Below are 26,217 nucleotides of genomic sequence, written 5' to 3'. Positions count from 1 at the left end.
TGATGCAGCATGAGCGGGCGGCCTGCTTAACTTCCTCCAAAGGGGGAAACCACAGATGATTCAAAATGTCCATGATCTCGCCATGTAAACCCAGTGCTCCTTCTTAGTTACCTTTATTTATAGGTTTACATTACTTATACAGTGTCAGACTCTCTCTGTTTACCTCAAGATGTAGTAATTTGTGGATATCTTCCTATGTTTCAGTTGTATTTATAATTTTCAGGGACTTTCTTGTTGATAACGGCTTGGTTTTACTATTTTTAAACATGTTTTCCTGTTGTTCAGTTATTAGGCTGTTTCCAGTGTTCGTAATTGTGCTAAGTACGTATCTTCTCTCCAGCTTCTGTTGCTGTATTTCCTTTGGTTGAATTCCCAGTTGTGGAGAAGGTCAAGGGCTAGGACTATTTTTTTTTTTTTTGAGTGTGTATATTTAAATTGTAAAATATACATAACACAAAATTTACTGTTTTTAAGGAATTGTAGTAAAATACACATAACATGAAATTGATACTAGCCTTCTTGAAGTGTACACTTCTGTAGTATTAAGTATATTTACACTGTGGGGTGACTATCCCCACTACCTTCTCCAGAAATTTCCATCTTCCCAAACTGAAACTCTATCCCATTAAATACTGACTCCTCGTTTTCCTCCCCCAGTCCTCGGCAGCCACCTTTTCTTCCTCTGTAGGTGTGACTGCCTTAGGAACCTCATGTCAGTGGAATTGTGTACTGGTAGGACTGTTTTTGGACTAAGGGAAGATTTTCAGGAGCGATTCATGAGAGCTCTTTCTTCTCCACTGACAGGTGATCTGGAAAGTGCTCCAGTGTTGAGAACCTCCACGGAGGATGGTTGCTTCTACGAGTTTGAGTGGCACACGGCTGCTGCCTGCGTGCTCTCCAAGACACAGGGAGAGAACTGCACAGTCTTTGATTCCCAGGCAGGTGTGTGTCCGAACAGCCATAGTGCTGTGGCATCATCTGGAACTGCCTAGGTGGTTCTGTTTTTGTTCTTAAATCTTTCCTATGTGTTACAGATAATGTGCTTTAGAAATAAATTCTGTTTAGCCAAAGTTCTGAAAATCTGATGTTTGAGGCTTGAGACAATGAAAAACCTATCTTTAACTCCTGGTTTAGGTAGGTGTGCTTGAATGTAAAACCTGAGGATCTCAGGGAAGTAAATCATGCTTAAAAAGGATTTTTTGAGTGGGTTTCTGGTTTAGAAACCCACCTCAGAGAGGCTTTTCAAGACCATTGTATTGTGGTCATCCCATTTTGAACGTCCTGGTTGTTGATTCGACCATCAATTATGTGCTTTGAAAAGGTTTTTAGGGGAACACAGTAGGGGAATGGTGGTGGTGGGCCCATCTCCAGGGGAAAGGTCACTGCAGTTCTGGTGCAAAGTCCTGGAGGAAAGAGTATATTTTCTTCCCTTCCGGTTGCCCTGCCCTGGGCAGTTCCTTGGAAGTCTCTCTCCTGGAAGCTTTGAGCTCAGTACCCCCTTCTTTCTTTCTTATTTATTTATTTATTTATTTATTTATTAATAAGGTATCATTGATATACACTCTTATGAAGGTTTCACATGAAAAACATTGTGGTTACTACATTCACCCATATTATCAAGTGCCCCCCCATGCCCCATTGAAGTCACTGTCCATCAGTGTAAGATGCCACAGAGTAAGGACCCCCTTCTTGACTGTGGTCCAGTTGAACTTCCATGCTTAGATTGTTTCTACTCCTTTAGGATTTTCTTTTGATTTGTCACTGCTCACAAAGAAGAATGGCAGCTACAAAATTGAGACCAAGAAGTATGACTTTTATATAAACGTCTGTGGTCCGGTGTCTGGAAGCCCCTGCCAGCAGGACTCGGGGGCCTGCCAGGTAGCAAAAAGGCAAGTGACTCTTCTCAGCTGGAATTCTGTGCTTAGGCACCTGTGCTGACAAATGCCTCGTTCAGGAGCAGGTGTGCCCCTACCACCATCATTGCCTTAGGACAGGCAATTAAACACTGAGAAGACCTGTCCTAAAAACGGGATGCTTGGAGTTGAATTTCCCAGAGAAGGAGCAGGCCGCCCCCTTGACGGGAGAGTGGACTTCCAAAGTACTGTGTGGTGTGCTTCTCACTTGTCAGATGGCACATGTTTCTCCATTTAGTATAGCTCTAGGTCAAATGAAGGAAGCTGTGCTGAGGGCAGATGTGGGGGCGGGGTTGTCCTCTCATCTCCACCCTCCCACCCTCCGCTTAGAAATTTTGGGGCCAGGGCAATCTGCAGCCTGGGTCCCAGTGGCTGCTCCCCACACTGCTCGTTGGCCATCGCCTCAGTGTCACAGCCTTGCAGTGATGTTCTGGTCTTGGGGTCTTTTCTGAGATACATTGGTTGGTTGGTTTTAGTGATAAGAAGGCTTGGAACTTGGGACTGAGCAATGCTAAACTTTCATATTACGATGGGATGATCCAGTTGAACTACAAAGATGGTTCGCCCTATAATAATGAGAAGCACACACCAAGAATGACACAGATCACCTTTCTTTGTGACCGAGATGCTGGAGTAGGTGTCCCTGAGTACCAGGTAGGAACTGGGCTGTGTGAGCAGGCATGTGTGCCTCGTGCTGACGAGGCCGAAGGTGGGGGAGGGCGTCCATCTCAGAAAGGCTGGAGGGCTCGTGGCTATTCTGGAGTGACAAGGGATTCTAGCCATGGGTGAGGTCGCTGCGATGCCCCTGGGGATAAGCTGCCAGGCTGTCTGGCTCCCCAGGACTTCTGTGGAGCCCACTTAGGGCCCTTTGATTAGAAGCAGAGCTATTATTAGTCTGGTTTCCTGGCCAGATCATCTGTGATTTTAATTAATCCTGTTAGATTTGCCGGGGTATAGGCAGCATTCATTGCTGAGCTGTTTAGTCAATGGGCCACACACCTCAGTGATAGCCCACAACCCTGTTGGTTTTGGGTATGAAACATGCAAATGCCTAAAAAATCATCCCTCTTTCCCACTTAACAGAGGCTAGATTTCCATCTCAATTTATTACTAGGCAAACTTCCTTTTAATAAAAATGGAATGAGATGGGCAAAGTAAACATCTTTCCAACAGTTTTGTTTACAAAAAAAAGTCGCTGTCATTTTTTTAAATGCTGGCTTTGCCGAACATTTCCCTTTCTCTTCACTGTCCCTTCCCGTTTCTGTTCCTGTCATGGGAGTAGGAGGAAGATAACTCTACCTACAACTTTCGGTGGTACACTAGTTATGCCTGCCCAGAGGAGCCCCTGGAGTGTGTGGTGACTGATCCTGCCACCCTGGAGCAGTACGACCTCTCCAGGTGAGGCTGGGGGTAGCTGGCCGTGGCTGTGACCATGGCCTGGTCCAGAGTAGAGCTGAGGTTGTTTTGGCCTTGCTGGTGAGCCCATAACTGAGTTGATGATAGGGAGTCATGTTAGCTCTGGGGGTTCTGATCAAGAGAGGGAGAATTTTAAGCAGAATAAATGCTAATATAGGTCAGGAGAGCTTTTGTGAGGTCAGTTCTTAGTCTTCAGCTGTGTTGTTTTAAAACAATGACTGCCATTATGGAGGTGGGGTTGGGGAGCCAGTGCCACATCTGCTGCATGCCAAGGTCAGGGAAGGTTGAGATAGTCACGGCAGCTTTTGTGGTGGTTTGGTAGCATGTGTTTCATTCTATGTTTCTCTACCTACTTAGAAATGAATTGTCAGACTGAAGTCTGTAAGCATTAAGAGCACGCATTTGCTTTGAAATTTTAGTCTAGCAAAGGCGGAAGGCAGTCGTGGAGGAAATTGGTATGCCATGGACAATGCAGGAGAGCACAGCACCTGGAGGAAGTACTACATAAATGTGTGTCGGCCTCTGAACCCCGTGCCAGGCTGTGATCGGTACACGTCAGCTTGCCAGATGAAGTATGAGAACAATCAAGTGAGTCTGCTGCCCCTGTCATCTTGTGCAGCCTACGGAGCCCACGCCTTGCTGGGTGGAGGCGGTTATTTCGGGATTCCCAGATCAAAGCAGGCCTGCCTGCTGCACAGGAACCAGGGCATCAGTGTAAACTCACCTGCCCCAGATGTGACCATGGTGAGCCAGTTTCGCTGCGCAGAGCGGCTTGGTGTCGGTGACTTCTGATCACAGTACAGAGCAGCGGCGCTTCTTATTGGGGGTCTAACCTGAATTGAGGCGTGTCTTTGAGTGATCAGCAGACATCTTTAAAGAACAGTTTTTGCTTCCAAAGTTCTTGCTTCTTGCTGATGTGGGGAGGGACCAGCTCAGAGATTTGGTGTAGATGCACTAGATCTACGTGCCGCTCTCACTGGGGAAGCTGAGCTGCACTTCATCACCCGGCTGAACGCAGTTACTGCCAGCACTTTGGAATATTTCCTCACAGACAGTGCATCTTAAAGACATATATGTGCTTTAAAAATAGTGTGTCGGAATGTACTTTACCTGGCACATTTTACCCAGCAGGTGTTTTAAAGGAAACTGGCGAGTGTGCTCTGGTGGTTAAGAATTAAGCTCCCCATTGTGTGAGCATGTGCCTGTGTATGTGTGTACACGCGTGCATGCCCTTTGTTGGAACAATGGCCTTAAATACAGTCTTCCTCATTATTCATGGGTTCTGTCTGTGAGCTCCCCTGCTTGCTGACTCTGACTTGTGACCCCAAACCAGTGCCCGCAGTGTCTTCAGTCATCTGTGGATGTGTGCAGAGTCGGCTGATGGGCACGTCCCCAGCTGAGGTGGGACAGGCATCACTCTGACTCTGCCATCTTGTCTCAGCCCCCTACCAAGACAACCAGAGGCTAGAGATGTGTGGGGACAGGGCAGTGCCAGGAGCTCCTGGCTCCCAACCGGGTGGATAGGGTTTGCGCCCCACCTCTGATGCCTGTTTGTGTGCCAGCCTCAGGTCACTTAGCATGTCTGCATCTTGTTTTTCCTTTTGTAAAATAAAGAAGATGGAAACTACCAGCATGAGTTGTTCTTAGGATTTCAGATCATAATGTCTGTGAGACAAGTGCCCAGATAGGTACCCATTCCCCCCGGAATGATGGCTTAGCATTTGCATATTCAATCCTGGTGGCAGACTTCATAGAATACAGCTACCGCAGATGACAGAAGTTGGCTGGGTTAGCAACTAAGAAGTGGCTGTGTCCTCAGAGGGAAAACCTTGCATGTCTGTTTCCAGGGCTCATTTTCTGAGGCAGTCACCATCAGTAACCTGGGAATCGCAAAGACGGGCCCTGTGGTGGAGGACAGCGGCAGCCTTCTCCTGGAGTATGTGAATGGCTCTGCCTGCACCATGAGTGACGGGAGACTGACCACCTACACTACCCGCATCCACCTCATCTGCTCCAGGGGCAGCCTGGTAAGGGACTGCTAGTCAGTGAAGACCTGGCTTGCTTTGAGTTCCTTTGGGACCAGTACCCCCTGCTGTGGCTTCTAACGGATGAATGAGCCAGGGGTGGATGGAGGAGTTAGCTTGCTCTTAATCATGCTGTGGGTCAACATGAGCCCTCAATGTGAGGAGGTGAGGAGCGTCGTGGCAGTGCCTTTGTGGCCAGCCTTTCTGAAGGTCAGGCCTGAGCTGGTGCTGCTGGCTTTGTGGCAGGCGCTGTTCAGCACTCTGTGCACGGAGTCCTCTGAGGAGCACAGGTGTTGCCCTTCTCGTCTCTTGTGAGGACACGGAAGCAGAGTGGTTCTTAAAGATAGTTCAGTCCAAGCCCGAAGGTCATAGATGAGCCACCGGAGGCTCGGGGCAGCTCAGGCCCATGAGGGATGTATGTGTAATATGTGGGCAAAGCAGGAATAAGAAATTAAGGCCCTGAAGTAGAGAAGGTGATAGAGATTGCTTTTGGCCCTGAGCTCCTCTCCAGGACAGAACAGAAAACTCCAAATAAAAATGCTTTGGGGTCATTATGTATTGTCCCAATTGCTTTAAAAAAAATTGTGGCAAAAAATATATAACATGGAATTGACCATTTTAACTGTTTTTAGGTGTACAGTTCAGTCCTGTGAAGTACATTCACACTGTTGTGTACCCATCACCAGTATCCATTTTCTGAACTTTGTTACTCCAAACCCAACACTTTTTTACCTGGAGTTTTATGTCTGCACCCAGGCTATGTGTTTTTCAAATAGCTGCCAAACTCTTAGCTGAATGTGGAGTGCAAATAAGGGAATTCATGTTTGTTATCAAATAAATTATTTAAAAAGGTCAGTTATACTTTTTAAGCATCTGTTACAGCTGCTCAGCTTCATCAAGATGAGCTAGCAAAACATATCCACTCCTCACATTCCACTTAGAGACCCCAAGTTCTGTCTGTCATTGGCCAATACACATTTTTTCCAAGAGATGGTTTCTTTAGAGTTCAGAGTCTTTCTGGTAGGGATGGAGATTGCCAGCTGGTGGGGCATGGGCCCAGGCTGTGCAGGAGGCCTTCAGAACTGAACTGCAGACACTAAACCTGGCTCCTGGGGCAACCTGGGCTTGGTTTCCCCTTCGCCTCCCTCAGTTTCAGGAAGCCTGCTTGCCGAGCTGGCCCTGGCTGCTGCCGCGGCGCATCCGCCTCCCCTGCCCTGAGCCTAGTCCACCTCCCCTTCCCCTCTGGTTTCTGGTTGCCATGGAGATACTGGACCGTTCCAGCAAGTTCTCTGGGACCCTTAGTTGTTAACTTGCCTGTGACACCTCACTTGGCCAGTGTTTTGTTGTTTTTTGAGCAATTTCACATTGTCACTCGGTCAGCACTTATATGGGTCCTGGTACATACCGTACACCCAGGAGATGCTGAGTGAATAAAGGTCACATCCACCGAGAGTTCTGCAAGTCACAGAACTTGTGTGGTTAAAGTGGTTACTTTTCATGACCACTGTGTGAGGCAGAAGGGATGGTGTGTTTCTGACTGAGGCTAGAGGGCGCAGGCTCCGGCAGAGGTGCCGCGTGGGCAAAGCCCGGGCTTGCGGGCTGATGACCACCATTCCCTTCGCCCAGGCAGGCTCTTCTCGGGGCCTGTGTTCTTGTCTGTATACAGATGGTAATTGCAGAGCCTTGTTCACAGGGCCATTGTGAGACTCAGTTGAGAAATATTATTAAAACTCACTGCAGTGCACAGTGGCGGTAAACACTGTCTGAGCTGCCATCAGTGCTGGTGCGATGCTCTCATGGGAGGTAGGAGGGCACGTCGTCTGGGACGTTTATTGGTGCACGCTCAGATCACAAGCTGTTAACAGCTGGATGAATTTTCACAGATGGAAACCACCTGTGCAACCAGACCCTGCTCTTGAAACAGAACACTAGCCCCATCGCAAGGGCCCTTGGTGCCCCTTCTGGCCACTTCCTCACCCCTGCCCTGTCCTCTGACACCATAGGTCAGTTTTGCCTGTGTCTGAGCTTGCACAGGTGAACTCAGACATACGTAGTCTCTTGTATCTGGCTTCTTGCATTCTACCCTTTTGGTGTGGAGCGTTTTTCAAAAAGCATGGGCTTGGACTCAAGCTAGGCATGGATCCCAGCTCTACCATCTGTTGCTGGTGTAACCTCAGGTAAATTTATTAACATCCATGCTTAAGAGATAATACCTCCTTAACAGGAATAATGAGGGCATTAAATTATAATTAAATAATGCCCACTAAGCACCCAGCATATAATATAACTGTCACATAATAAATGTTCAATAGAGTTTAGCTATTTTTCTGTATTGGGCTGATACTCTTTTGGTTAGATTGAGTTCTCTTCTTGTATTGACTGTTATCTTGGATCTGACCTTTCAGAACACCCACCCCATATTTTCTCTCAGTTGGGAGTGTGTGGTCAGTTTCCTGTGGAACACAGAGGCCGCCTGTCCTGTCCAGACAGCAGCAGACACAGACCAGGTAGGTGTGCGGTGCCGGGGCCTCTTGTGAGCGGCCCTGGTCATTCCCGCCTGGCCGTCCTGGCCCCACTCTCCCCACTTGTCCTCGTGCCCCTGAATCTGTTACTGGAGCTCCGTTTCCTCTGTGTTGACAGCTGGCGTCTAGAAGTCGTCCTGCATTCCTCACCCACCCCAGCTCCCAGATGTTGGGATGGGAGCCAGGACCCTCAGTCTTGCTCCCTGATTACTGCATCTGCCGTCCGTCTTCCCCATCCCACTGCCCACTCATGGTGCAGGGGCACCCCAGTAGGCTCTGGGGTTCTCCATCCCCATAGAGATCACTCTCACACCTAGAACCCTTCAGTGCCCTGTCACCTGTGTACAGCTAGTGATTCAGTGTTACCTAAGGTCTTAATGCTCTGATTCTGGCCATGTCCCCCTAGTCCCTGCCATCTCCCCTGCCTCAGCGGCATGCCTGCCACCCTCCCAGGCTCATCCCGCACTCTGGCCTTGTCGTTGACGCCCTCTTGCCGTCGTGTGAGTGCGTCTGTGGCATGCCGCTCCGGATATGTTCTCTGACCTCCCACTGTGGTTTTTGTGGCCCTGGGTATCCTATGTACGACGGGACTTTCTTTGCCTCCCTCCCTTTTAGAAATCTCTGCCAAGCCGCAGAGCATTTGATCACGGAGCCCAGGCTCACCTAAACCAGTGTTCCCAGCTCAGGGCCCCGGCTCGTGGGGCCTGGGGAGGGCTGCGCAGCCCAGTCAGCCAGTGCTTTCCAGGGCTCTGGCTGGTGCTCTTCCCCAGCATGTGGGGATGTGGCAGAAAAAAGATGGGTGGTGGGGTAAGGTCATGACACCTCCTGGAAGAGGAGCAGGGGCGGTGCGGCACCTTGTCATCCTTCCCTCATTCCCTTTCATGGAGCACTTAAACCAACTTTTAAAAAATAGTTTAAAAAAATTATTTATGGGCTACTGTGGTCCCTCCTAACTTTTCCCTCAGAGGCCAGGAGTGGTGTCTTATTCAGGCAAATGTAGTACCTAAAGAGCTTTCGGGTGAGATTAATCTCTGGGCTTGGGATCCCACTTGGGCAGACGTCAGTGTTGTACCCGGAGGGGCTGGAAGTGTGCACAGGGCTTTGCTGAGAGAGTTCAAAGTCCGTGGAGAAGCACATGTGAGGTCTTTGTGTGCAGGCTTTGGAGATGCTCTGCATTTGCTGTGTTCTCGTGGAGTTGGAATGTGTCTTCTCCCCCTTTGTTCCTACAGGCCTGTTCTATGAGGGATCCAAACAGTGGGTTTGTGTTCGATCTTAACCTCCTAAACAGTTCCCAAGGATACGTGGTCTCGGGCATTGGGAAGACTTTTCTGGTAAGAGTTATGTGATGAATTTCTGGTTTGCTTTGGAATAAGAAGGATGTGCAGTAAAGTCACCTGCAGCTGGCCACTCGGGAGGCGGGTGTCCTCAGGACATGCCCAGGGCACTGAAGGCAGATCTCATCCGGGAAGAGAGGATAAAGTCCAGGTTTAAGGGGGAAACGGGTAAAACCATCACCCCTGCCTCCCCTGGTGGGTGCAGACAGGAGGATGTCATTTTTCAGGAAATAAGTTTTTGCTAACCTGCTGCTCTGTGTTCAGAGTGGTGGCCCCCACACCAGCAGCATCAGCCTCTCCTGGAACTTGTTAGAAATGGAAATTCTCCTGGGGTGGACCCAGCAATTTAATAAACCCCCAGGTGATTCTATGCCTTTGGAGTTTAAGAATCACTAGTCAGGAGGAAATGGTGATTAGATTCATCTGTAAAAGGGAAACAACCTGAGTGGCTGTGTTCTAGAATCTTCTGATAGCACTTCCTTCGTGGATCGCCCTGATGGTATGTGAACAGCAAGGTGGAGCTTCTCCACAGTAATGCTATTCTGTCGTAAAATGAGCACTGCTACAAAGGGAGAAAGCTTTAAAAAAAACTTTTGTTTTGGCTTATTTAAATTCTTGTAGCAAGTCCACATTGGATGGAAGAGGAGAATAATCTTGAAAATAGGAAGTGGGGATTAGATGTCCTGTAAAAATGTAATGCTGCGGGGCCCTTTGGAGGTACAGCCCGTGCAAAAGAGCATACAGCTTACTCCAAAGCCCAGGAGAATAGACTTGGTCACTCAGAGCACTTTGACTTGCCACCCCTCTTCCTCCCTCCAAAATATTGCTACCTTGGAGTTCAGTCCATACTAGGTGGTTTATAATAGGTTTGTAATAGGTGAGAGTGTGTTTGCCTGCCTGTACAAGTGTGAGGCAGACAGGAATCTTGCTGAACCATACAGAGAACATGCTAGAAGAGATGAACCCCCTGAGAACATGCTAGAAGCAGGCAAGAGAGGCCTTGTCTTGTGCCCTTGCAGTGGTGTTAGGAGGTGGCAGGTGGTGCATTAGACCCTGGGAGACAGGTCACACAGCCAGTTGCTGCCAGGAGAGCTATATGTTTAGGACCCCTCTACCCACCAGCTGACTACCTGGGATCACACCCTTGCCACCCCATCCAGCTGGACTCACCTGTCCCCTGTATTCCTGGTGGCCTCCCCATGCTGCTGAAGCTGCCAAGTGACACATCTCTAAAGGTGCCTGAACACCCCTGCTTGGGAGGCCTGCAGGTGTGGGCAGCCAGGGCGATCAGTGCCCACAGCATTGCAGAGCAAGCCCAGGCTTCTCTTGGCTCTGTGGTTAATGTCCAGGTGAGATCGTGCAAGCAGGAAAGGGGTCCTGCCTCCTGCCCGTGGCACACATGGCTGCAGGCACCTATGTGGGGGTCGTCCTAATTGGCCATTTCCTAAGTAGGAAACTTTGGTCTTTAAGAACTTCATATACGTAGACCTTAATTTTGTATACATTGCTCATAAACAAATACAGAGAAGGCTTTGTGTGTCTTTGTGTGAAGAATACTTCCTGTGTCTTCATATGAAGAGCGTGCTCTACTTCCTTTTTGCAGTGACAGTGAACTGAAATTAAACGGAATGATGTTGATATCTTCAGGAACTACGGGGATATCACACAATACTTACTTCTAATTAATGTGACTCCACCTGTGCATGCTTTCTCTAATATCAAAAGTACTGTAAAATTGTGGATTACATGTATTTCCTCTGTTACATGGGTGTAATACATCTCTGCATTTAGAGACAAGGGCTCTATAAATGCAAATTGAGTCTTAGAGGCAAATGCATTGCCATTCAGACTTTAATTTTTGCTTTGTGTACTAACTTTGGGATTTAACTGCCCAAATATGGGGAAGTTGGTAACCTGAATAACTGGGTAGATTGGCGCAGTGTGAGTTGCCAGGGCTCTTGTTTGTGGCAAATTACAGAGCCTGAGTTTGTATGTGTGGTTCTTGTCTTGCCTGCAGTTTAATGTGTGTGGCACAATGCCAGTCTGTGGCACCTTCAATGGGAAGCCAGCTTCCGGCTGTGAGGCAGAAACCCAGACAGAAGAGCTAAAGAATCTGAAGCCAGAAAGGCCGGTTGGATTAGAGAAAAGTCTCCAGCTGTCCACCGAGGGCTTTATAACTCTGACTTACAAAGGGCCTCGTTCCTTTGCCAAAGGTGAGCTCAGAACCCTGTTGTTTTTGTACCTAACAAGTGGTGGTGCTATGACTGTGAACTTTCTGAGGTTGTGATGTAAGGGCTCTTACACCCTGACCGCGTGCCCCACCCTTCCACGTCCCCTTACGTTCCCCGAGACCTCTGAATGTCATCCTGTAACTGAGGAGGTTGCATGGATCCTAGATCCCTGTTTGCCCCCCTGCTTGCCGCTCCTCAGCTGTCTCCCATCAGCCCTTTGGATGGCTGACACAGAATGTTTTCCCTCTTCTTTGGTCTTTTAGGTACAAACTGAGGAATGGGTAAAGACAATGAAATACTCTGTTTTTCTCTTAAGTTTCTTTTCTCTCGTTCTTCCACGCAATCTTTATTGTACCTTTAAATGCAGATTCACCAGCGTTTCCGCTCTTTTCTGTAGCTGTGTTGTGCAGCAGAAACTGTTACAGCTTTTGGTATCATGAAGTGCAAGGCCAAGTTCCAAACCTTTGGGACGCTAGTGGTGGTGGAGTAGCAGCTGCCGTGGACTGAGCGTGTCCTGTGCTAAATGCTGCGTGTACATTAGCTGGCTGATTTCCTCACCAGCCCTGTGTGTCTTGCCCCTCATACGAGGTCCTGGAAGGCCCTGTACCCTGGACAGTGCCGGTAGCTCATTGGTAGGCAGTCAGGATTAGGATCTAGGCCTCTTCATTCTAATTCTGTTCTAATCCTGGCCTGCCAGTGAATGCATTTCTGTTCTGCAGGGAAGGAAATGGAGGCCCGCAGAGGTGCAGTAATTTGCCCAGTATCACACAGCTAGTAAGCCAGCAGGGCTGAAATTTGAGTCCACGTTTGTCTGACTTCTAAACCTGTGCTCTTCCCACCATGTCTGGCAAACTTGGGAGATGGCAGTCGTGTAATATTGGTTGCCTAAAATACTAATGCTATCTTAGATGATATCAGTAGAAGCCAGTTTCTGGAAGGAGTGGGAGATGGTTGGGAGATGGGTTTGCTCTCTTGGATTTGTGACATGTCATACATCTGTTAATTTTGTGCATCATGCCTCAAGCTAATAGATACTGCAAACTCATAACACACCAGGAAGAAAACTATAGGACATTGAAGGAATAATTTCAGGATTCCTGTGAACTGCCATTTAATAATTGGGGATCTTTTTAACTTCAAGGACAAATCATGGGTCTGGGGGCTGCTGTTAGGTCTTAGGAAGGCTGACCTTCAGATAAGACGTCAGGCTTGTTCTGTATCATTTGTTGGGGAGGATCTGGACCAGACAGAAGTCACAGGGAGGTAGCTTTAGTGGGTTAGAGAGCTGATGAGCAGGGCCAGGAGGGTAGCCCTCTGTTTTATAGGTAGGAGCTCTTGAGCTCTTGGTCATGGAGTGAGCCACTGCCAACTCAGCATCCAGAAAGTAACACAATTCATTCTCTCATAATTCTTCCGCTGTCCGGTTTCAGAGCATTGTTTTAAAATGAAACAGATCAGGCATTTATATAAAATTTATTTCTCTTGCTCTGATTTGGAAGTGAATCCTGTGTCCCTTAGGTGACCTGTGGCTATGTGGCTGCTAGCATATGTTCACAGCTTGGTGTGGAGCCAGGCCTCAGCTCATTCACGTAACCAGCCCTGACAGCAGTGCCACCTTTGCTTGTGACTTAACATGCCTTTGCTTCAGTTTCTACCTGTGTTAGTGAGGATGGTAGCAGAACCCGCCACCTCTGGGCTTGAGGGGGGCTGATGCCTGCGGATCCTGCACTAGGTGCAGTGTCTGGCCCTGCACACGCCGTGCTCCCCTGCTACTGCAGGCACCCTCTTGCTGGCTGGCCAGGTTTGCCCTTGCCCAGCTCTGTTCCAGCCCCCCAAAGAGGCTGTTAACATAGAGTGGTAAATTAAGGGTTAGATCACGTCACCTCCAGCTCAGCCCCTGCAGGGGCCCCGCGCATGCAGGGTGGAAGCCAGTGCTGCCTCTCCAGGGGGATCAGCCACCACAGTCTCATTCAGTCCAACTGACCACCCGTTTCTGAAACCTTGAGGCCCACCCTCCACCCCTGAGCCTTTGCCCTTGCTGTTCGCCCTGTGTGAAATGCTCTTCCCTCAAGATGGCCACACTTCATTTCTTCACCTTCTTCAAGTATTAGCTCAGGTGTCACCTTCTCAGTGAGGCCGGCCACTGTGTTTGAAATTGTCACACCTTGTCCCCACTGCCCTTGGGGTTTCTTAGGCCTGGCCCCTGCTGCATTTGCCTTCATCATGCTTCCCATTATCCAGCAGCCTGCAGATGGCATTTAATTTGCTTATGGTTGGGGCAGCTGGACTGGAATGGGAGTTCTGGAAGGGCAAGGGTTTCTTCTGTTTGTTTTATACCTGTGTGTAGTAGAAACCTACTGTTTGAAAAAACCAGTAAAGGACAATTATATTGTTTTCTAATGTTTGGATTGATAAGTGGATGTTGTATTTGCATATTTTCTGGAATAAGAGAATGTCAGGACATTCGGTTCACGGTGTAAACCCATCACTGTGTAGGTCACTGTTGCAATGACTGTGACCACTCTGTAGTTAATCGGGTCCTTTGAAGTACCCAGCACTGTGATGTCCGTGTTTTAGAGGCAGCTGTGAGTCTGTCCCTACCTGTAGCATTGTCCAGATGCCGCATTGCACATTTGGCCTTTGCCGTGCTTGCTGCTTGGTTTCACAAACTCTGGCCTTCCTGTTCCTCAGGGAATGCTGATACTTTTATTATCCGCTTTGTCTGCAATGATGATGTTTACCCTGGAAACCCCAAATTCCTGCATCAAGACATTGACTCTAGCCTGGGGATCCGAAACACTGTATTTGAGTTTGAAACTTCATTGGCCTGTGTACCTTCTCCAGTGGATTGCCAAGTCACAGGTAAGGCCGACAGGACTAGGAATTAAGAGGCTGGTCAAGGGTGTGTTTGTGTGTGTGCACATGTCAGTGCATGTGTGGCGTGTGTTTAATTTTACAGGCAGCATGATGTCTGTGCTACATATGTTCCTTGATGATGCTTAGAGTTGCAGTGTTTCTCTTGAGAATATGCATATATAATTAATGGTTTTAAAGTATATTTTGGAATCAGAAGCTGCTTAAGAACAAATAAAACTTGGGGGAAAAAATTACGCACACTATCAGAGTAGCGTATTTGGGAAAAAAAACAGGAAAGAACCATAAAGCTCTGTAAGGTGTACTGCATCTCCACATCAGTGGTGTTACTTTCAAAGGGCAGTGTTGAGGATCAGAGCAGGTGTCTGTTTCTGTAGGCAGAGCCTCTCAGCTTCGTGCAGATCTCCTCATTTCCTCTTATTTTAGGTCTGCGCATAATCGGTCTTCAGTCAGGATTGAACGGTGGTGCTCAAAGCTGACAAAAGAGCTGAGGGTACATGGTGTGTTTCCATTGTTTCAGACCTTGCTGGAAATGAGTATGATCTGAGTGGCTTAAACAAAGTCAAGAAGCCCTGGACTGCTGTTGACACCTCGGCTGATGGAAAAAAGAGAACTTTCTATTTGAGTGTTTGCAGTCCTCTCTCATATATTCCTGGATGCCGTGGTGAGCTTAGAGCGTTTGACTCAAGTTCTGTCTTCCCTCCTATTCCCCACCCCACCTGAATTTCTGGCTCTTTTAGGCAGTGCGGTAGGGTCTTGCCTGGTGTCTGAAGACAGCAGCTGGAACCTGGGCATGGTGCAGATAAGTCCTCAAGCTACAGCTAACGGATCCCTGAGTATTGTCTATGTCAACGGCGACAGGTGTGGAAACCAGCAGCGCTTCTCCACCAGGATAACATTTGAATGTGCTCAGACTTTGGTGCGTGTGCTGGTGAACAATGTCTTGCCTGGCTGTGGTTCCATTTCCCGTTTCCCTTTAACCTCTGAATCCTCTAATTTAAAATGTGCCTGTGTTTCCATGGGTTTTAGGCCTTTAATAGGGTGGACTAGAATGTAGTGTTTTCCTTCAGATCTTACATGTTTAATTAAGTGCGTCATATTTTTCTCATGGGGGTTGGAAGTTGGACATTAATTGTGGCTACCTTATGACTGATTTAAAAAGGAAGTGAAAAAATAAGCTGTTGTTGGTTCCTGTTACAGGGATCACCAACATTTCAGCTTCAGGATGATTGTGAGTATGTGTTTGTCTGGAGAACAGTGGAAGCCTGCCCTGTTGTCAGAGTGCAAGGTGAGACCTGGGTCCTGCCCTCTAATGGCTGAAGTAGCAGCCATTCTCAACCACACTTCAGATATGAAACCCTGTAATAATGGCCTCATACATGGTCATAAAATGCTTATTAGTCGGTGGAGAATTTCTTATCCTTGAGTTTTTTTACTCTACTACATTGCTGACTTCAGTGATGTTTTCTTCACCTACCTGGATTGATGAGTTATTGGCTTCTCATAAAATTTGAAAACATTAACGTGTTTTTGTTTTGTTTTGTTTTGTTTGTTTGACTAAGAGAATCTTCATTCTGTGACTTAGGCTTTTCTAGAAAGCTGTTTGCCAGGCAATTTGTATTATGTGTACAAAGTGAAATAATGTAGAAATTTTAATGCCTGTTTTAACAGTACTTACCTGATTAAGATCTGTGTAACTTTCTGCCTGAGAGTGTGAACGTGTGTGTAACTGCAGTCGCTCATCACTTCTTGTATGCTCTTGAAGGAGAAAACTGTGAGGTCAAAGACCCAAGGCACGGTAACTTGTATGACCTGAAACCTCTTGCCGTGAATGATACTATCGTGAGTGCTGGGGAATACACCTATTACTTCCGGGTCTGTGGACAGCTGTCCTCCGGCGTCTGCCCAACTGATGACAGGTCCAAGGTGATCTCCTCATGCCAGGAAAAGCGGGGACCACAGGGCTTTCACAAAGTAGCAGGTACCATGATTTTTTCTTCTGTTCTTGTTGCAAAAGAATGGAATTACAAATTGAAGGTGTTACGTTGATTCTTGAGTAGAAAGAATGATCTTTTCTAGTTAAACAACATACTAATGATGTTTCTGATTTCACTTGATTTTCTTACACAGAATATGTACAGACAAGTGTTGTTACAGCTTGTTTTATTCTTACTGATTGTAGAACATCTTTCTTTTCCGTATTGCAACATTAGATCGTGCTGAACTAGCCAGTAATGGGTGTTCTGAGGTAGTACTTTCTAGAATTGAGTCAAAGTGCGCTTATTTAGCATAGGGTTTGGCTGTAAAACTTGTAGGGCAGGCAGTTGGTCATCATGCTGTCTCAGTAGCTGGGCAAGTGATAATAATTTTAAAGAAGTAGCTCATGTGGTGTGTACATGGGCAGCTCTAGGTTGCTGTGGAGAGGAAGTGACATCCTCTTAGCTGACCAGGCTGGGACTGTCTGCGCAGTGTCGTTCCCGTGGTTGGTTTGTAGCATGGCCACATGGCCAGGTTTGTTCTTCTGTAGTGCGACATGACTGCGAACGGTCTGGCCACGCACGCGTCCTCTTCTGGCTGTTTATTTAGGGAGCTTGATGGGGTGTGTCTGTTAGATGGACACAGCAACCAGTGGGCTTCCTGCACTGATTCCCTTTTTAATTAGCTTGTTCTTGACAGGTCTCCTTACTCAAAAGCTGACTTATGAGAATGGGTTGTTGAAAATGAACTACACCGGGGGGGACACCTGTCATAAAGTGTACCAGCGCTCCACAGCCATCTTCTTCTATTGTGACCGGGTCACGCAGAAGGTACGGTCCCACAGCGCACAGGGAAGCCTGCCTGCCAGGCTGCTTGGCCGCATTCTTGTTGCATGGCCTTTATTCAAGGATCTGCTCTCATGTCTCATCAAATGTGGTTAACTTGGTTTAAACACATTATTTACAGATGATATGTTGAGACCTTGATTAATTTGTATAGAGTTTAATGAACATAATCCTTCACTATTTTCTTCCTTAAAACTCAAAGTATAAACTGACTGAAGTTTCCCGTCTTATGTCTGTGTCCCTCTCAACTTTTCTAGCCGGTGTTTCTCAAGGAGACTTCAGATTGCTCCTACCTTTTTGAGTGGCGAACCCAGTATGCCTGTCCACCTTTTGATGTGACCGAATGTTCATTCAAGTAAGTTGATGTGTGTGTTGACTCTTGGACTTGATAGCATTTTGCTTTGGTGATAATGGTCAAGGAACAGAAGGAAAGTGAGGTGATTTCTCTAACCCTTGGTTCCTTAGTATTAAAGTGGATTTGGATTAAATTAGATTAGCTGCCAGATCCTTCACAACTGTGAGATTTGGTGATGGTTTTGCATTAAGATGCCTACTGGGATGTGATTGGAGCTGAAAGAAAACCTTGTGTGAATCGTGGGTTAAGTGGAGTAGAGGGAGCTGGATGTCACGGGACCCTGCTCCTCCCTCAGACACTGCTTGTGTCTGGGTGCACGGTGATGTAGTGAGTGTGGAGAAGGGTGAGGGCACAGATGCGTGCGCTGGGGTGGGGGTGATGCCTGGCCTGCAGGTTCTCGGTGGCTGGCACTGGTTCTTCTGATCTTGGTCACCTGTGGCTCAAATACGCTCCTGAAACTAGGTGATTGGCAGCACCTGGGATAAAGTAGAGTTCTTCGCTGTGAATTTCAATAGTTGTCCTAGGAACTATTACTAAATAGACTTCTTGGTTCTGAATATTTAAGGGACATATTGCAGTTCTTCTGTCCAGTGACTCAGCTTGAGTTACATCCTGTCCCAGGGCAAATTTAGTCATTTCCACGATTCCTCTGGTCTGTGTCCTGTTGTGTTAACTCCTTTTATTTAGAGCTTTAGGTCATGTATTAAAGTTATTTATTTAGTAATCTTTATGTAGTGACTTTAAATTATTATTTCATAATTTACCTGCTAACATTTTGTAGGCATTTTCATGTGAAGCAAATTAACTTATTATTTCTAATGAATGTGAACTGTTCTTTGGGTAGATATCCCAGTATACTTAGCCATTCTCTTTATGTCTTTTGAGACTGCCTTCAGCCTTCTGATATTTGTGTAGGAGGAGTATTATTTTGATACTCTCTGTACATAAAGCTTTTTTCCCCCAAGTAGGATTAAGTCAAAGGAAAATTGAGTTATCTGTGAAGTTAATGTTCACAGATTGTAATAAATTCACGAGTACAGAATTATGTAAAATGAACTAAGCTACCCCCACCCCAGCCTCATTCTACTCTTGATTCTATCTTCTTGTAGTTCTTTCTGGAGCCTTTCATGACTCTAAATGACGCATATACCCATTTGTCAACCTCAAATGTTGTCTATTGATCTTTGTCTTAAAAATTGAGAAATGTGATTTATGAATGCTAGTTTCTGCTCCATCCTATCCTGCTTTTCTTAGTTCCATTTTTATTTCCTCTGTTGGTCACCTTTAGAATGTTAGTTTATTTTGAGCTCTTATTTCCTTTTATGACACCTTTAAAAGTCCCTTTACTCCCATGATGTAAGAGCAGGGCCTCAGGTGCTGCCTGCCCGTGCTCCCCTTGCTCCCACCTTAATGTCAGCAAACACAGTGCTGGCTCTTTGTCAGGGTTTAGAACATTGGCATTTTATTTGGTAACTCGATAACAGTCCATAAGTCATAGGGTGATTCTAAAGAATTAAAAGCTAATGGACAGCATTTACAATGTTGTGTATATCACTTATTGTAACATCACTCAGTATGATTGGACCTGCAGAGGAGTGGCATAAGCGTGTGTCACTTAGCCCTCTCCTTTGGAAGAAAAATAAGTGTTTAAGCCAAAAGATTCCCAACTCTTCTACTTCGTAAGTCTTAGCTGCAGAGAACCATACCACCTTTCAGTGTGCTTCGGAGCACAGCATGGCCCCTTTGATGGCTTCCCAAAGCCTTGGCATCAGGTGTTGTCTTTCCTTCTCATTGTTGACAGAATGAATGCTGTCCTGGGTCTAAGACTGTTGGAGTTCTTCATGATCGTGTGTGAAGGGGAAATCAGCATCCTCCTCAGACAGTCTCTGATTCCCAGTTCTGATTTGGACCGTTTGTTCTCTAGTCTTCTGGTTAGTGCTTGTTCTGGGATCCTGCCTGGCTTGGAGTCATGGATTCTTGGATTTTATGACCTTTGTTTTTGACTCCTTTTTTGTGTTACTGGAATACATCTTCATGTAGGAACCAGTGTACTGATTCACTGGTTCATGTTTTGGGGCCCTAGACCATTGCTGACTGGTGCGTGGAATAAAGATGACACTTTGAGTGACTCTGCTTGACAGGTCTGACAGAGTCTGTAGAATGGAAATCTGGTCTTAATTTGAAAAGGCTTAGTTTTATCCTCACAAGCCTGGTACAGAATTCTAGATTAATAGGGTTTTTTTTCTTTCGGCCTTGAAGGTGATCCATCATCTTATGGAGCATGGTATTGCTGTTAGAGAACCTGTCAGTCTGTCTCTAATTCCTTTGTAGATAAGTTCCCTTTTCTAGATATATTTTGTTTTGTATTTGTTCAGCTATCTTAGTATTATTTATTTAAACATGGTTTTATTATTATTTATGTTGCTTTGAAGTTGCTGCTTTCCAAAAAGTAAGGATAAATGCCTTTTATAATTTTAGAATATTTGCAGTTTACTCTATCTTTGAAAGTTGCCTCTAACCTATTCTGTTTTTTTCTCATGGAACTGTATTAATCTTAACCTTACGTATCCCCATTGTGTTCAGCATGCCTTTTAATATCTTTCTTACCTGTTTCTTTACTGTATTTCCTTGGATCTATTTTCCAATTTACTAATTCTCTTATCGGCTGATTTTAATCAGTCATTTTGGTTATTGCTTTTTAATTTTCACAGCTGTATTTTTCATTCTAGGAATTGGGTTTTAGTTCCCCTCCTCATTCATCATCTCTTCCCTTCACGGCCACCCCCCCTTAGTGTCCTATTCTTTTATTATAGTTACATTTCCCCCTTTGAGGTCTTTAACCATTTTAAACAGGTTTCTATCAGATATTCCACTATCTGAAGTTCTTGAGGCCCTGATTCTGCAAACTCGGTGTTGCCTACAGATTCATGTGCCGTCTATGACCACTCTGTCCATTGCTCCTTCCTCTCTCATCCCATTCATGGTCCATCAGCCTTGCGAATATCTAGGATTCTCTCTTGGAAGCAGTGTACTACCCGGGCTCAAACTGTCTTCATCCTGTTCTTGCATCACTTCAGTGGCCTCTGAGTTGTCTGTCTGCTTCTGCCCCTGCCTCACTAGTCCAGCACAGCAACTAGAGTGACCCTGGTAAAAATACAAGTAAGGTCAGGCCACTCTTTTGCTGAAACCCTTCCAGGCAGTGATTCCCTGGTCCCATTTGGAACTATAAGCTGAAGTTCTTCCTAAGAGCTAAAAGACTTTACATGATATTAGCCCTGTGTCATCTCTAACCTCATCCCCTGCAATTTCACTCCCTCATATTCACTCTGCTGCAACCACATGGGCTCCTTGCTTTCTTTCTGCGCTGAACTCACTGGCCTCAGGCCCTTTGTCCTCCCTCTGCCTGTGATGTTTGTTAGTGAGTCTCTGGATGGCCAGCCATTCCATGCGTTTCAGAGTTCATTCAGAGGTCACCTCTGACGTCTCTGTCTGAAATCTCAATACCTCTTTCTCCCCAATCCTCTGCCCCAAACTTCATATCCCCATTCCCTGCCTTTCTTTCTTATCTTCAGCTTTAATTGCCATTTAATATGCTGTATGCTTAAAAACTTTTATTCCGTTTGTGGTGTTTCTTCCACTGACAATTTCTGTATATCTCCTAAGATGGGTGATTTTTACCTGTTTTGTTCAATACAGTATATCCTCAGCTTAGCAGATTTTCTGAATCAGTGAACACTTTGCGTTTTCCTCTGATATGCTAAGACCCACTGAAGTGGTATCTGCGGTTGCTCCTCTGTCTTCATCCGGGCTTGGCACTCCATGGGGCGGGTCAGGGTTGTCCCACCCACCCTGCCATTACCCTGCACTGGTGTGGGGCTGGCTCTCACCAGCCGTTTGTGTTCCAGGCCTGTGCAGTAGTAGGCCCTCTTCTTGAGCAGAAGGCTTCAGCCTTGGTCCAGTTCCATCTCCATGGCCGCTGGGGGCCTCAGGCCGTGGCAGCACGGGGCTGTGGGGCGGCTCCGCAGTATGGTTCGGCTGTGAGCGCTCCCCGTCTCCTCACTGGCGAGCCTCTGCTTTTCAGGCTCCGTGTTTGCTCCTTTTGTTGATAGAGAATTTTGCTGAATGATGTTGAAGTTTCCTGAACTCTGGTGTGACTGATTCTGATTAGAGTGGGAGAGGTCCAGGGGATCAGGGGTTGACTGTGCCCCAGTACTTGGACCTTTCCAGGCTGAGTGCTAAGAACTCAATTTGCAGGCAGCTGAATCTCACCATTCTCTGCCCTCAGAGACGTGGCTGGCAACACTGTCGACCTCTCATCCCTGTCACGGTACAGCAACAACTGGGAAGCAGTCACGCGGACAGGGGCCACCGAGCACTACCTCATCAATGTCTGCAAGTCTCTGTCCCCACAGGCAGGCTCGGGTGAGGAGGCCTTTCAGTGGGCTGCTGGCTCGTAGTGTGTTTATGGGGGCGCATCTAGTAGGCCTTGGAAGGTACCTTTTGCTCTGCCGTACACGAGTGGTCTGGCCAAGAAATAGCAGGAGGAATTTTTTAGTGGTCTTAATGACCGATCCCTAGTGTGGTCCAGGATAAATCAGTGCTGAAGGCTCTGCTGGGGACATTGTAACCATTTTTGAACATGAGGAGATGGCGGTAGGTAGAAATCATCACGGCAGGGAATTATTCTCGGCAGGGTAGGAGATACTGGGTGTGGAATGGCGATTGGGTGTGTATCTACTGAGAGGGAGGTGGGAGGGCGGTGCTTTCCAGAGGCAGGGCCAACTCGCCAACCCCTAGTGCCAGGGATGAGCCTAGAAGTTGGCTGTACATGTGGAGCAGGAGCCGTCACAGGGACTCTGGGGCTGCCTGTGGCCTCTTGGAATCGTAAAGGTGGAGCTCGTTCCATCTGCTGGAGTTTAACATGGCCCCACCGTCTTGTATGGCTCAACTCAAAGTGATTGCCGTTTTCTACCTACGTAAAGTGGTTGTCATACTCCGTGTGGTGTGAGGCTCTGGGCCCACCTCCCCTTGCAGTGTGTGCTCAGAAGATTAGTGACACTGGTTTGTGACCATGAGGTGGGACTAGTCCTTTACATAGAGCAAATGGCACAGATACCTTGGGGACTGGGAGATGAGCAGAGTTCTTTGTGGCTTCTTGAGTAAAGATAGTACATAAATGTAGCCCATTTAAAATGCTCCATTGGTATTTTCTGGGTTATTAGCTTCATATTTGGGGTGCAGAAATAACTGGCTGTTAATCTTGGATTCTTCCTGTACCCAATGCTTACCCCCATCCATCTGTGGTAAAACAGCATTTAATTGAGAACTCTGTGGTATCATTATCATCTGACTTAGGTGAAAGAAATAGATATTTTGTAGTGACTGCTAGAATCAGATATGTAGCATGTCTGACATTAGCTGCCAGCTGAATTTTAGACTGGAGCTTCACTGAAGGTAACTAAGTGCATCTCGTGGTGTTGCAGAGCCATGCCCTCCAGAAGCGGCTGTGTGTCTGCTGGGTGGCTCCAAGCCCGTGAATCTTGGCAGGGTGAGGGATGGTCCCCAGTGGAGAGATGGCATGACTGTCCTGGAGTATGCTGATGGAGACTTATGTCCAGACCAGATTCGGAAAAAGTCTACCACCATCCGATTCACCTGTAGTGAGAGCCAAGTGGTAAGTGACATGGCTTTCTCGGTCCCTCCTGCTGTGCCTTTGGGGGCAGTGCAAGTCAAGGGTCAGTGAGATCACATCTTAGTTCCCTGGGGATGTGAGTGGCAGAGTTTAGGATGACCTGGCTTAACAAAGCGTGAGAGCCGCATCGCTTGTGGCCTGGTAGCCCCTGGGGTACCTGGCTGTTCTAGTTTCATAATTAGTTGGTTTTCCTTCAAGTTTAACTGTGACCACTGCCCCCTCCTCCAAAGGCTGTAGAGAAAATTGGTATTTGACAACATGCTCTTTGTCTTGACTGAGGCAGCGTGGGGAAAGTCAGACAGGGTCTGATCAGAGGCAGCTGTCCACTTCATCGCTCTAACTGGGATGATTGCTTAGCTGCTCTATACTGCTCACCTGGCAATAACACGAGCTTTGCTTGTCTTGCCAAGTTGTTAGGTGTAGAGAGAGGTGGTATGAAGTACCAGCAGCATTTCCGGTGTGTGGCTGGTGCACAGAAATGGGGTCTAGTCTCCTCTCTGTTGCCCAGTGCTTCCTTGATGAGTTGGTGTATGCAGGTAAGCGTGTAGGCTGAAGTTTGGTTTCTCTGGACTGTTTCTCACTAGAGGAATATCTCTCACATGAGGTGAAGGTGAAGCCCGTGTGCTGTTGTGTAAGATTGAGTTTGGGAATAAGGTCAGGCCAGAGCAGCCCACTTTGTGCTAGGCTGGATTGCCCTCTGTCCTGCTGTACTTGGCTGGCAGCGGTGCAAGGAGCCTGGGGGCTCCGGGAGCCTGAGGCTTGCTGGAGTTGGAGCTGCGATTTCTCCTGGGGAGGCTGTGCAGAGGCTCACCCCAGACTCTCGAGCTGGGGTCTGGAACCTGGGCTGGACAGACCTTGACTCTAATCGAGCAGAGAGGCCCATGGCAGAGGACAGAAGGGGTGGCCCACTGCTGGAGGTTAATGAGGGTGCTGTGTGAGGGGGTGCTCTGCACCCCCGGAGGCCAGGCCGGGGCCAGGCTGTGAGGGAGTGGTTTCTCTGGGAAGGAGTGAGCCGCCCAATGGTCACTGGTTCCGTGGTGTATGGGAAGCATTTGGGGTGTCTTGGCGAATGCCAGCCAGTGCAGCCGGAGGAACAGTAGAATGAACAGTTAGTTCTCTTGGCAGGTCTTTCTGTTTAGCCCATGATAATGGGTTTTGGTTCATTTGTTTTTCAGGATGTTGATCAGTTATTTACTCATCCATGACTTACAGTAGCCTTTGCCTGCTGTGTCCCCAGCCCCTCCCCTTTCTTAGGGCGTAGCTGTAGGAGAAGCCTTCAGGTCCCCCAAGCAGATTTCTGGCTCTGAGCATGTCTCACTTGCCTGCATATGGCAGGTCCCCAGGGTGTCTCAGGAACAGATCCTGACCCTTTTCTTTTCCTGAATCCTCCCTCACTGCATACAGACATGGGGTGAATTGTGTGCTGTGGTGTGTTGTGGAGGAGCCCTGCTTGAGGGAGTTGACATTACTGTGTACACCAGACCTGCACCCTGTCGGCAGCTCTCTGTCCTTTGTTTCTAGAACTCTAGACCCATGTTCATCAGCGCAGTGGAGGACTGTGAGTACACCTTTTCCTGGCCCACCGTGGCGGCCTGTCCTGTGAGGAACAACGTGCACGATGACTGCCAGGTCACCAACCCCGCCACAGGTGAGGGACACCGCCCGTCCCCAGTCCCCATGGTGAGCAACCCGATGTGAAGCTGGGGAGCAGGGCACCCTGAGGCAGCAGCACTGCCCTATGTGCACGCGTCTGTCATCTCTCTCGGATCTGTCCGGTTGGGTTACTTGTAGTCCTTCAGGGATGGGGACTGACCCAGTTCCCTGACGGCCACGCTCCCACACCTCCTGGTCCTGAGGCTGCCAGTTACACTGGCTCTAGGTTTGCAGGACCGGCTAGAGTCAGTCTCCTGGTTGCGTCCCATGTTAGTGGGGATGGTGAGGAGACCTCTGCTGAATCTGCACTGGGGCCCTGGGAAGGTACAGGTGGTGCTTCATCGGTAGTGGGAAGGACACCTTTGGGCCCCCCAGATTGTACTGTGTCCTGGCCCTGGGAGGGGAAGGATGCTGTGAGCCACTGTCTTCTGGAGAAAGGTATGCCATCTCATAAATTGGGGACTAATGGCCTCGTGATATTTTAAGTCAGGAGCATTTTTAGGGCCACTTCAGTGAAAGAGGCAGCGACTCGTGGCGAGAAGTCAGAAGGCCCAATGCCGGCGATCAGGGCCTGAGGACTCTGTACTGGGCCTTCTGGGTCTGTGCTCCCTGGACTCACTGTGTCCCTGTCCCTTTGCCCCTTCAGGACACCTGTTTGATCTGAGCTCTCTGAGCGGCAGAGCCGGGTACACTGCTGCCTACAGTGAGAAAGGGCTTGTCTACCTGAGCATCTGCGGGGAGAACGAGAACTGCTCCCCAGGCGTGGGTGAGTGCTGCGGCTCCTGCCAAGCCTGTCTCCATCCCGAGGCTGCCCTCGCCTCTGTGTCCCTGTGGCAAAGGAGAAGATTCAGACCAAGACGGCTCAGCCTCATCGTCCACAGCAGCCAGCCAGTGGGGAGATCAGCGGCATGGGTGCTGAAATCACATGGGACGCCAGGGTGGTCAGCTGTGATTTTGAGTGTCTGTTTTTGCAGGAAGTTCTCACAGAACTGGTCATTTGGGTCCATAATTATGTGTTTTTTTTTCTCCTGTGAATTTTTCTCACCACTGTGTGTTCACATTTGCTACAGGGGCCTGCTTCGGCCTGACCAGGATCAGTGTGGGCAAGGCAAACAAGAGGCTGACCTACACCGACCAGGTCTTACAGCTGGTGTATGAGGACGGCTCCCCCTGTCCTTCCAAATCCGGCCTGAGCTATAAGAGTGTGATCAGCTTTGTGTGCAGGCCCGAGGCCAGGCCCACCAACAGGCCCCTGCTCATCTCCCTTGACAAGCAGACATGCACCCTCTTCTTTGCCTGGCACACACCTCTGGCCTGCGAGCAGGTGGTAAGTCGGGGTGGGCACCTGTGGCATCTTAGAAGTGCCTGCCTGAGCCTGGGG

At 47.9% G+C, this 26,217-nt stretch overlaps 1 protein-coding gene across 1 annotated transcript in view; it reads left to right on the top strand.

Moving 5' to 3' along the window:
• IGF2R (insulin like growth factor 2 receptor) overlaps positions 1-26,217 on the top strand; it is a 98,907-nt gene that overhangs the window by 51,765 nt on the left and 20,925 nt on the right. Inside the window, exons 14-34 of the mRNA XM_036886778.2 lie at positions 805-942; positions 1,742-1,889; positions 2,390-2,567; positions 3,196-3,311; positions 3,749-3,917; positions 5,177-5,356; positions 7,759-7,860; positions 9,105-9,206; positions 11,227-11,422; positions 14,132-14,302; positions 14,835-14,978; positions 15,055-15,233; positions 15,515-15,602; positions 16,080-16,295; positions 16,991-17,121; positions 17,394-17,491; positions 21,777-21,913; positions 22,975-23,165; positions 24,705-24,831; positions 25,483-25,602; positions 25,907-26,163. Of these exons, the coding sequence (XP_036742673.2) occupies positions 805-942; positions 1,742-1,889; positions 2,390-2,567; positions 3,196-3,311; positions 3,749-3,917; positions 5,177-5,356; positions 7,759-7,860; positions 9,105-9,206; positions 11,227-11,422; positions 14,132-14,302; positions 14,835-14,978; positions 15,055-15,233; positions 15,515-15,602; positions 16,080-16,295; positions 16,991-17,121; positions 17,394-17,491; positions 21,777-21,913; positions 22,975-23,165; positions 24,705-24,831; positions 25,483-25,602; positions 25,907-26,163 (3,188 nt within the window). The remainder of the gene's footprint in view (positions 1-804; positions 943-1,741; positions 1,890-2,389; positions 2,568-3,195; positions 3,312-3,748; positions 3,918-5,176; positions 5,357-7,758; positions 7,861-9,104; positions 9,207-11,226; positions 11,423-14,131; positions 14,303-14,834; positions 14,979-15,054; positions 15,234-15,514; positions 15,603-16,079; positions 16,296-16,990; positions 17,122-17,393; positions 17,492-21,776; positions 21,914-22,974; positions 23,166-24,704; positions 24,832-25,482; positions 25,603-25,906; positions 26,164-26,217) is intronic.

Source organism: Manis pentadactyla, chromosome 12 (genome assembly GCF_030020395.1).
Source record: "Manis pentadactyla isolate mManPen7 chromosome 12, mManPen7.hap1, whole genome shotgun sequence".
NCBI lineage: Eukaryota > Metazoa > Chordata > Mammalia > Pholidota > Manidae > Manis > Manis pentadactyla.
Note: the sequence above shows the minus strand (reverse complement) of the source record. Positions and strands in the feature narration are given on the sequence as shown.